Genomic DNA, 12,494 nt, shown 5'->3' with positions numbered 1-12,494 from the left:
ATCAACTTAGTCCTGACTGATGAATACTGAACGATATAACCAAATAAAGGAAGCAACTCAGCTGGATCTACAAGTGAAACTGGCAGGTTACAGAGGCATTTGTATTTCATTTGCTATGTATTTCTGCTGTAAGTTAGCTGTAATAGCTTATCTTTAATATCCTTATGGCAACAACAAAACTACACAAGCTATTACAGCAATATTCCCAAGGCTAAGATAAAGACTTTTCACAATATGTGTGTTGCTTCTCCAAAGCAGAGTAAGTTTTATGAATACCAAAGACACCTTAGTTACGGAAAATAAAATGCAAAGTCATGGGAAAAAGTGGTAATGTAAAGCTTAGAAAAACAAACAGTATACAAACAATGTACTGTATTTATCCAAGTGCAAGACAACCCTGAATGTTAGCCAAAGCTGAAATATGAGAACCACGAAAATTTTATATTTACCATACTCTAGTCAAAATTACAAACTGTTTTACTGATACAATGTAACTGCCAAAAAAGTCAACACTATACCTGCTCTAAACTTACTCCATTTATTGACTGTCTATATTTCGATTATACAAGGAGAAACAAAATAAACTAAAAGAAATGGTTCACATTAAGTTATTAAGTTTTATCTTCACTGTTTTCTATCTAAGCCAGATGTCTGTAGTATCACTATTTTGGTTAGCACAGCTAAAATTGCTGCAAGTGAAACAAACAGCAATGAAATTTACAATAATCTTGGTTGTCACAAATATTTAGTTGTATCTTCTAAATATGCTCCAATTTTCAAGATGTGAGTTAGAGTGGGACCTAATGGAACAGTTTAAATTGCAGCAGGTGAAATGGGCAGCAATCAAAGCTTTAATGTTCGGTGTCAAAAATATTTGGTTATTTCTTCAGAGTACATGGCAGATTCCAAGATTGTGGTTACAGTGAGGCCTGAAAATGCAGCTTCTTTTTAAATACATAGCGGATTTCACATCTATATTGACATGAGAATATGACAATATTCCTTCATCTCTCACTTCCAAACATGCCTGCCACTGCTCTCTCATTGGCAGCATAGAACCTGCAACTTTCACACCCCTTTCCGTTCCACCATTCGTCAGGCGAGCATCGACAACATTAGGACATGAAACACAGAAGTACATCACCGGCCTGTACCTAACCTTTTATTGGTTCCTGCAGGAATGTATACTCTTGCTCAATATGTGTCCAATTTTAAAGGCAATTCAATTCTGACTACAAATGGATTCAGGCAAACTGCAGTTTAACATGGTAGATGTTCATAAAAAGACAGGGTACATGATATACATTCGCACAGTTGGCAGCAGAATGAAGTTTGACACCCACATGCCACTCCCCTCCCCATATTCGTCTTAGTTCTCAGCGAAGCTTTTGTTACTGATCCCCCTCATACCTTTCTGATTTCCTCAAAAATTAAATCTGCACATGAGTTCAATTGCCAAAGATTCATCTGTAAATGTAAGACTCCATAAATGGAAGATGACACACTAATCTATCACACTATTTAAGAATGTTGACCTCAACAGCAGTAGCTTAATCTGTGAATGTAAGACTCCCATAATTTTTGGGTGACAAATTCTGGGAAAAAACCTCATCTTATATTCGGGCAACTATGTAATTACTGAAGAATTAATACACACTCATAAGTACGCTACTGGACTGAAAATATAAAAAGAAATATGCAACAAAAATGTGTCAATTATAAACACCATGATTCCACTTGTTTTTTATTTGCTTTAAAAAATTACAAGTGCTTAAAGTGGCTGTTACACAACTCAGCGGGAGAAATGTCCTGTAAATTAATTCAGTCAGAATACGATGCAATTCTCCATTAGTTGAAACTAGAAATATTGCAAACAAAATCTTGTGCATGCCATATATTGAACGCTTTTGATTACAATGCCATCCTTGCACTACAGTATCATATTAACTTACTATAACATTACCTTCATCTGTTTACAATGTACTTAGTGCTACAGAATCCTCACTCCACTACCTTAATTTGTAACTCAGTAAAACAATGTAGTTATGCCCCCCACCCCCCTCCCCCTGCCCACAATCCCCTCTCTCCGTACATGAAATCTGTACTATATTTGCATGTGGTGGTAAATAAATACGTAAAAGTTAAAATGTGAACAAATTATAGCACCAGAAGAAGATACTGTATCCACATCAGATAAACTAGAAACAATTATTATTGGTTATATTATTATTGATTAAACATCTGCCATGGATGATAGTCATGCAAACACATTAAACTAGGAGCAGTGGTAGTTGCATTATGTTTCCTAATTATTATGGTTCAAGAAGTAGTTCAACAAATATCTTGATACACTATAGTTATATTTTTAATTAACATTTTAAACAATAAGATAATAATACAAAATACACTCATGGCTAATGGCTACTTGTACCACTTTCATTTTTTTATTGGGGGGGGGGGAGGGGAGGGGGGGGAGGGGGGGGGGATTTATTTCATTATTAAAATTAACTGAAAAATGGTACAGTATTTTTACTCATACGGGAATTTATTTGCAACCTAAAAATACTTAGTATTATTACTACTGCAATTATTATTTCAAAATTCTCATCAATAGTGTGGATTGTTCAAAACTGTATCTGAATTGTATTGTTACTTCCAAAAGTACACCAAATTAGTAGCTGTATCATTTTCTACATGCTTATTATAGTCTCCATTGCAAGATAACAAAGCTTAGACATGCAGTAAAAGTTCATTATAATGTTTTTCAAGCATATCAAGAAAGAAAATATCTTAATCAGAAGGTGATAGTTGATGTCAAAGCGGCGGTGTTTACAATAAGTACCGCAAGTAACATGATAAGTGATACCAAAAATTCCACATACTAAAGACAAATTCATTATAATAACCAAAATTAATTAATTCATATAATAAAATACAAATTACTGTTTTAAGATAATGTAAATTACCCACCTTGTTGCTTCAGTGTATTTGTATTTCAATCTTCACTATCAAGTGAAGTACCACAATAGTCAGTACCCTGTACAATGGTTCAAATCTGCACTAAGTCATCCAGATTTCAGGTTTCCATTATTTCCCTAAATTGCTGTAGGCAAATACTGGAATGCTTCCTTTGAAAGAGCACAAATAATTACCTTCCCCAACTTTGAAACAATCCGAACTTGTACTACATAATGTACTCGTTGTTGATGGGATGTTAAACCCCATTTTCCTTCCTTCGTTCGTTCCTTCCTTCCTTCCTTCCTTCTTTCTTTCCAATGAAGATTACAGGTAACAGCATTTGGTGATTCAACTTTGTTACCACAGAGGTATCTGTGAATGTGACTAAAAAAACCAGTACTTGTTTCATTCCTACACTGCTGTGCCTTCAGCAACCCATAGTTCCCATGTATCCATGCCATTCTGGGGCAGAAGTGACCATATCAGTTTGTAGTGGTGTTAGCATTACCAATGTCATTACATTTGGTGCTAGAAGGAAGCCAATAACAATGACTGATGTAACGGGACAATGATCAGCAGCATCATTTCAATGTAGTGAGTGGAAACGAAGTTTCTCAGGGTATGTATGAAACTTTACCTCATACAAGTGTTGGTTACTACACTGTTTTTGGCTTAGATTTCTTACATGAACATCACGCTAAAACTGAACTTGAACAGCATATAGTGGAACTCGATGGGGCACTGTTCCATCTGGGGGAATTGCTGTCAATGCCACACTACCACAAACTTCGTCTCTTCGGAAAGAGGAGCCAATTAGACTACGTGCGCGGCCACAAAGGATTAATTTGCATGATAAAGTATTGCAAGGTACAGGAAAACTACTATAAGTGAGTGTAGCAACTGTTTTGCTGATAAACGTGTTGTGTAGTTGAGCCACTAAAGGAAAATGAGGAATTATATAAGGCATGATGTTTCACACACAGAAGTGTGGTACATGTACAGGAATCGGGCAGTAATGAGGTCATGCTCGTTGGAACAGATAACTTTGGGATTGAAGACATGGCTTTGTCTTGTGAGTTGATGGTTGCCTACTTGGAGACTTTAGAGGAATATAATTTAGATAGAATAAATTCAGAACCTAAGCTTAAACAAACTGCCAGTTTAACTGCATTTGAACAAAAAGTAGAACACTTGAAAGGAATTGAAAAGCTAACAATGGAGCATTTGTTACACACTCTGAGCATCTGTTTAATCGTCATTGGTCTTTGCCAGTGACCGTGGTGCAAGCATAGAATCCCAACTGAGAATAAATTGCCTGTATATTGTAAACCATGCAGGATATCATATTATTTGTAATGATGGAATAATTTATTAATAAATAGTTATGGAATGGTATTAGCGAGGAAAGTACCTGACCTTGGGGAGCACCAGTGGCAATTGTTAAAAAAAAGAGTACAGACCACCAAAACTAATTCAGATGTGTTGTTATTACCGATATCTCAATAGTCGTGTGATTACAGACACTTACCTGATCCCAAATATAACAGAAACTTTGGATAACCTGGGACAGTGCAAGTATTTCTCCGCCATAGATCTGCAGAGTGGTTATCATCAGCTAGAAGTACCAACAGACAATCAGCCAAGAACAGCATTTACAGTTTCTTCAGGACAATACCAACATTGACGTATGCCATTTGGATTAAAGAACGCTCCAGCCAAGTCTCAGCATTTGTTGGATGGAGTTTTGAAAGAATTATAGCCAAGACAATGCATGGCATTTTAGGATGATATATTTGTCTTTGTAAAGGACATGGAAGAACATGTGCTATGGCTATGGGAGGGTGTTGAAGTGATCACCTGCCACCCATTAACACTCAGCATAGAAAAGTGTCTCTTGACATTACAGGAAGTACAATACTTAGGACATGTGATGACTTGTACAGGAGTCCGGATGGACTTTAAATTGCTAAATGCCATATGGGACTTCCCAACACCACATACAGGCAAGGACTTACAATCTTTTTTTAGGCTCAGCAGATTATTAGAGAAAGTTTGTAACAAAATTTGCAGAGATAGCACAGCCTCTCACTCACCTACTGAAAAAAGGAGTGATGTTTCATTTGTGACTGGAGTGTGAAGATATGTTTGGTGAACTGAGAGAATTCTTGATAACTCAACTGATATTGGTTTTTCCAAATCATGAGAAGGAATTCTTATTAACATGTGATGCAAGCAATCATGTCTTGGCAGACAGCGCAGAGCATCTGATCACATCACATGGCAGCGTATAATTCTGAGGTTCAAAAGAATATGGGCCTCTCACCATACAAGATAATACACGGCCAAAAGGATTCCATCATCATTCAAGGTCATGATGCCTAAAATATTAATAAATGGGGAAATCTCTACGGAATTTCGCAAGCCAGATACAAAGTCAATGGAACATAAGGAACAGATGAGGCAATGTAATACCAAGTTATTTATTTACTGCCAATGGAGTAGGTGACATTAATGAGCCCTTATACACTGCAGGGAAAAACGAAAAAATTCTTTACTCGTTATCAAGGTCCTACCAAGTAGTCGAGATGACCCCTCCATTAAAGGAGGAACTGTAGCTATCTACTCTTACAACAATCACCAAGATGGCCATATCTGACCCTTTCAGTGTGTGCCACAACATTTTACCATAATTACCTGCATCAACCCCAACATATGGGGAAGGCAGTAGGAAGGGGAAGGTGGTATAGCAAGAGTGTGAAACGTAACAGGCCATGAAGACCCACTTAAAACGAACATTTTCCAGTCGAATTCATGATCGGACATGTAAACAAAATATGTAATTCGTCTGAAAAAATTACAGCTACAAAACTAACTACTACATTACAATTACCGTAAAGTATAGAAGCTCTGTAAATGAAGGGAACATTTTCCATGAAGGGAGCATCTAGTAACTAATAAAATATGAAAATGCATTATTGTAATTTCGTATTCGAGAAGTTCTGCTCGAATAAAATAATGGACACAAACCAATATAGGATTGTATTTGCTGTTCTGGAGCAAACATACGTTTATATATGTATTTTCAGTTTTTATATGTTAATTTTAATTGTTACTTAATCAAAAAATCATTTTACACAATGTCGAGGATTGTTAAGAAAGTATAAATAGTTACAGCTATGTAGTCAGGGGAGGTCAGTACTTTGTGAGTATTTGGACACAAAGCATGTAGCTTGTTGAGTAAGATTCATTTCATTATTGTATGTTACTACTTATTTCAGTTTTGTCGAGAAGTTTTGATTTACTTTGAGACCGTAATAAATATTCTGCTGAAACATTATACTGGATTAAATATTCATTTAACTTTATAGTTAAATTTTATAGTAGCTATAAGAATCCAGGACTACGGCTGTGACAGATCGTCTGCAATGATAAGCACACGACCTTAAATCAAACTAATTCATAGTAACATATTAAGTGCAATCTACATGCATGTTGCCTTAAGCGTTAGGATCTAGAGTTACGCTGCTGTAAAAGCAAAGAGACAGTGTCTTAAAAATTTTGGAGTTTTATCAGCTGCACTTTTTTGTCATGCATCATGGTAATAAGAATATGGGAAGCAAATGATGTACAGATGGTAAAGGGTTTTTGGTCTTCTTTATATAATATATATTTAACCTGAGAGTTCACAAAAGTCTTTGAGCATTTGGGTGGCTTTATCTATGTACAGCTGTTGAATGACAGGTGACAAGTAACAATGTTAATTTGTTAATTTTAGTGTTGTGGTATGTTAACAGTTGATTTAGGGATACTATGGGAGTTGTTTATTTGAACCGATCCTGATTTCTTGTTAGTGTAGTAATTTGGGAGTTTGTTTCATTTTGCAATGAATTTCAGAAGACAGTGTACAATGTTTGTTTATTTTGATGTATAAATATAGTGTAAGTAAAGTACAGCTATGATTATTTTCAGGTTTTATATTTATATGAAGCACTGGGAAGTGACTCACAGCTGACATGTAATGCACCATTGGGGATACAATGGTGGTTCAAACCACCATATATATCTCTAAGATGAAGCAGTTTCTCAAGGAACACGTGTGGGAGGATACCCATGGGACAGCCTCACACCACAACCTTATTTCCAGAGGACAGGACCTCAATGGGTATACTGGGTGTATGATCCATTTGTAATTATCACAACTTGCCAAAATCAGGGACATTAAAAGGGAGCAGAACGCTTAAATTACAGGACAGTGAGATACCTTTGAATGGAACTCGTCATTTTGGGACCAACTTTTCAGTTTCCAGCAACCATAACGGGTACCATGGCTCCAAATGTAAAATAGCCTCTATTGTTTATGCCTGATACGTTTTTGAAAATAATGCAATCTAGAAACTTGACCTACCAGAATACACTGTATACTACACTACTCAGCTCTCTTAGAGAGTTTATAGCCACACAGTATGGGTGCATTACTGTAGAAAAGATATTCCATCATATTCAGCAATACCGAAGCAGATACCAGCACTGAGTGATGGGAACAGGAATTTCGTCCATGTGAACCATCTTAATCCCAGTGCTCATTAGTATAGTCTGAAAGTAACAGGAATTTCATTGTCTTAAACTGTCTTAATCCCAGTTCTCACTACTATAGCACACATCTGTCAGTGGTAGCGAATCATCCGCCTATCTGAGTCACCAATCCGTTACATAGTAACTCCCCAAGGTTTCAACAACTGTGTGTGTACCAGTCACCATGTACTTTGTGATGGAGTGAACATGTGCTTCATAGTCACTTATATGAGTGGAGGCAAGCTCATGTCACAACATGGCTCTCCAGAGCACTCAGCCCTTAGCAGCATTTGACTTTGTAGTATGACTGGTTCTGGGACTTGACAGTTCCCACACCAGCCATCAGTCCAATGTGGGGCCCTGCAACTCCAATTTCATGCAACCACACTATCAGCTAGCTGGAGTTACACACGCCGCTGCTAAACCTGATGGTTCAGAGTCACAAGCCAGTGCCACTATGTGGTGACCTCAACTAAGGTGTCTGTGTCTGGGAATCCAGGCATCTCAAAAAGGGTTCTAGGTTTAACGCTGGCATCTCCACACCTGATCTGCTGTTCATGGCCACCAATGTGTGAGCCCATTGGATGCCAGGGGTGGTTTACTTGTGTCAGCAGGGATGCTTCGCTGGCCACAGCTCTTCCACTGGAGCAACAACTACCGCTGCATGGTCATGAATGACCACTGGATGTTATGCCGAGGTAAATCCCCACTGTTTGGCTGGCCCCACACAACACCAAAATACGGTCAACAATGAACGTTCAAAGCGGATGAGCAGTTCCACAATTTCTCATTGTGGTATTGGTACATCACAACCCACAGTTCCTGCACACACCTTTCTGTGACAGAAACGAGTGTCTTGGCTTGTAGTGGTGTCTGTATTGATGGTATCATTACTGTAGCTAGATTTATCTGCCCCATGTCTATTGATTGCATTTTCTTTATATGCCCATTCCCCTTCAACTGAACTGCCTCTTGTTATATTCATTAACACAGTACCTACAGCCTCGTAGAACTTTAAATACAGTTCAACATTCCTCAGTATTTCAGTACTCCATCTCTTTACACAATCATTCTTTCTGGTGATTCTCTTAAAAACTTCAACTTTCTTTTCATCATTACTAAACTATGATCAAGTCTGTACTAACTAGGTATGCCTTGCAATACAGTAACTGATTTAAAGTTATATTAATAAGGTTTTAATGTGTATACCAATGCCAGAATTTGCAAAAAAGTTCAGTTGGTCTGTCTGCATTTCACTATCAATTGGTCCATTAATTCCAGAACTTAAGCCCAATGTAAGACAGAAATAACAACTAAAAATTTAAAACACACACCTAACACAGTCAAGAACCACTATAACCAACTGTCGGAATCCATAAATTACCTAGGGAAAAATCGTGGTAAATTAAAATAAGTTTGTACATTTAACTTACCTGTCCAATGCTCTTCTCCGAGCTTACTTCGATACTCTTGACGTGGGAGCAAACTGCTCCTCACAATTTCTGTATATTTATCAGAGTAATTTTTTCTGAGGTAGTGGTCTGATAAAACCTGAAGAATACTTGTAATCAAAACTGAGCACATTATCCTTGGAACTCCTAGTGAAAAGAAGAAACACGAACTAATTTTAAAAAGAAACCAAAAATATTAATTTGAAAATGACAAGTCTCTGAGCATCTGGTAACAAAGTATTATGCAGTTATTTTAGTTGATTTGTTCACAAACATTTTTTAAAAAATGCTCAAAATCATTAGTGCCTCCAGAATAAAGCTCACAACACAATAAGACGCATTACATTGGGGAGTGGGGGGGGGGGGGGGGGGGGATTTTTTCAAAGAAATCCTGTAATGTGTTACATCAAACTCACAACTCATTTGGTGAAACAAAGGAAATAGGAGTGTCAAGGATAGGGACTACCAAAGATTGAGGCTGGCGAGGTTTTCAGAAAAGCTGGTAGTGGTGTGGCAGGCTCCAGATGGCACAGACTGTCAATCACTGAAGTGAAGCACGTTGTGTTGTACAGCATGTTCAGCAATTGGATGGTCCAGCTGCCTCTTGGCCACAGTTTGTCAAATGGCTATTCATGTGTAAAGACAGCTTGTTGGCTGTCATGCCCACATAGACGCAAGCACAGTGGTTGCAGCTCAGTCTGTAGATCACATGACTGCTTTCACATGTAATCCGGTAATCCAGCCTCTGATGGGTTGCAGCAGATGGCGATGGGAGGATTATAGGACAGACCTTGCATCTATAGTCTGTCCAAAATTTCTTTAGGATTGATGGCAACGATCAAAGTGGTGGTGGTGGTGGTGGTGGTGGTGGTGGTGGTGGTGGTGGTGGTGGGGGGTGGGGGGGTGGGGGGGGGGGGGAGTGGAGAGCACGCAAGAGGCCCATGTCAATTTCTGCAAATACCACACTATCTGCAGCCACTGCATATACCTGAAGCCTCCAGACCTTCAACCCCACACCACAACACTTCCTGCTTTATGTGCAGTTAGCTTACTGTCCTGTGTGATAGTTGCACCATATGATTTTGTGTGTTTGTTGTTACAGTTGTAGTCATTATTCTTTTATTTGTTGTTACTGTTATTCATTGTTACTGTTATTTTTGTTATCGTTATACATTGTGTGGTACTGAATGACATCAATTTGTAGTTCATCAAAAGTTATAAACGAAAAGTTCAATGACGTTCTCTTGGCCTGGGTATTGCAATATGAGGGGGCAGTCAAGAGAAATGGTATGCATCTATGTGCCTACTTTGAGAATGAAAAACTCGATCAGGGTGTATGTGAAAATATGGGAAAAAGCCAGGAATTTCTTCATCTGGAGGAAAAAAAACATGGGAATTTTTCATTGTTTTAGTTTTCAGTTTAATTGTTGTAATTTTGACTGGTAAGAACTGATACTCTAACAAAGAATTTTACTTTAGCCTATTACTGAAAGAAGAACAGCAGCATTAAAACATAAACAACAGAATAACATCAAAATAAAACTTCAGTTGCAAAGAAAATATGCCATTTACAACAAAACATAGTGCACACAAACAAGCGTCTGCCAACAGCAAAATGTGGCAAAGACTACACGATAATTCGTAACAACAAACTGCTTTCAACGCATCTTTCTCATGGGCCTTGTTCAAAGAGTGTGACATCACAACTGTTCTACAAATCACGGTAAAATACTGTGAATGGTGCTTTCACGAGTGTCACTTTCAAAGTAAATTTCATTTTAAGCAAGATGAATTATGTTAAGTGTGAAATTTTCTTAAAACATGGAGCATTAGAATCTAATGCAAAACTTAACACTGAGGTCCAGGCACTTAGGAAAATTTGAGGCCCAAAAGACCAGCTATTTATGCCATTATTTAAAATTTTACTGGCACATTTGTGTTTGATGTATCTTAAAAGGTAACACACTAAGAAAGACTAAGTTTCAAGGTTAGTTATTCATATTTATTCTAATTATTTCACAGCTTACAAATTATGCAATAATGACAGCAAAAAGCATAATTATCCTTCAAAAAAAGTAAAAGGTGAGTTCTTGGGCTATTTCACACGTAACTGGTTTTTCTATGGAAAAGTTGAAGTGCTCAACAGAACATGTATTCAGCCACGATACCCACAAAATGTGAACTTTATAATTGTGCTCGCCACAAATATCCTGCTACTTAATGATAATGTTGCTATTGGCTGTCTACATCAAGTGTCCTATGTTCTGAACATCTGATTTTGACATTGGCTGGTGAGATCACATGACTACGATTGGCTGACAAAAGGGCATTGCAATCTCAATAATAGTGCTTTGGAAGCTACCATGCTGTATTTGGTGAAATTTATGTTTAAATTTCCATAATATAAAAACATACAGTGTACGTGTTGCTACACACGAAAGATGTTTCCAAAATGTGTTTGTTTTGGCTGGGCTTTGTTTCCTAAAGTGCCAGGAAGTACTATGCTGGTGTATAAAACCTTCGGCATTCAAATGATTGATAAGTTTTACAGCACTGAGGGAAAGTATATTGTCACCTAACATGCAAAAATGTACTTTCCCTTGGGAAAAGTGTATTTTCACAAAGTAAATCTGTATTTGCACAAGGAAAAAGTGTATTTTTAATCGGGAAATCCGCAAAAAATATGGATTTTTTTTCTTGTCTGTGTATACACCCTATTAATGGTGGTCTGCTGCTCATGGTTAACAAAGTAATCGACAGAACTGCTGCTGCTGTGAGTATAAACAAAGAACAGTTGTGAAGATTGGGAAGGAAATGTATGACAAAGAAAAGGAAGCTGAAGAACCATTGAAACTTAACACCCTTGGAAAAAAAAGTCATCTGAATAAGAAGGTTACCAATATATATTCACTTGCAGAGGATGTGATTCGTCATCATGTTTATCATTATGGTCACAGGAAGGAACAGCCGACACTCAGGAAGTTACAGGTCACACTTAAAGAATCAGGACTTTTTCAAGGCAGTCTCATATCCTTGTCACAGTTTTACACAAGCTAGGCTTTCACTATGGACATTTCTGTGGGCATAAGCTTTTGATGGAGAGGGAGGATGTAGCTGCAAGGTGATACTGATTTTCAAGGGACATCCATAGCATAAATATGAAGGAAGTGGTGTAACTTGAGGAAAGATGGGTCATTTCTGGTCAAATTGTGAAGCAGAGCTGGACAGATGACACAGCTAAAGGAACAATGGCAATGCCTTCTGACAAGGAAGGGGCCAACTTCTTCTTCATGCAGGCACCTCGCAAGGGTTTCTTTCAACCAGTCTCCTGCTTTTAACTCAAAGATAACAGGAGATTTTCATGAAGAAATGAACCACATTACATTTACAAAGTGGTTTGAAGATTCATTCTTAACAAATCCTGAAAAACCATCATTAACTTTTCTGGGCAATGCTCCTTAACATTCAGCAGTTGTTGATATAGCACCTACCATGGCAAACCAAAAGGAGGAA

The 12,494-nt window shown here is 37.6% G+C and overlaps 1 protein-coding gene across 1 annotated transcript in view; it reads right to left on the bottom strand.

Annotated features, from left to right (window-relative positions):
* LOC124777774 (serine-protein kinase ATM-like) overlaps positions 1–12,494 on the bottom strand; it is a 470,606-nt gene that overhangs the window by 401,161 nt on the left and 56,951 nt on the right. The window contains exon 5 of the mRNA XM_047253284.1: positions 8,964–9,128. Within this exon, the coding sequence (XP_047109240.1) occupies positions 8,964–9,128 (165 nt within the window). The remainder of the gene's footprint in view (positions 1–8,963; positions 9,129–12,494) is intronic.

The sequence above is a fragment of the Schistocerca piceifrons genome, chromosome 2 (assembly GCF_021461385.2).
Source record: "Schistocerca piceifrons isolate TAMUIC-IGC-003096 chromosome 2, iqSchPice1.1, whole genome shotgun sequence".
NCBI classification, from domain to species: Eukaryota; Metazoa; Arthropoda; class Insecta; order Orthoptera; family Acrididae; genus Schistocerca; species Schistocerca piceifrons.
This window is presented reverse-complemented; position numbering and strand designations above follow the sequence as displayed.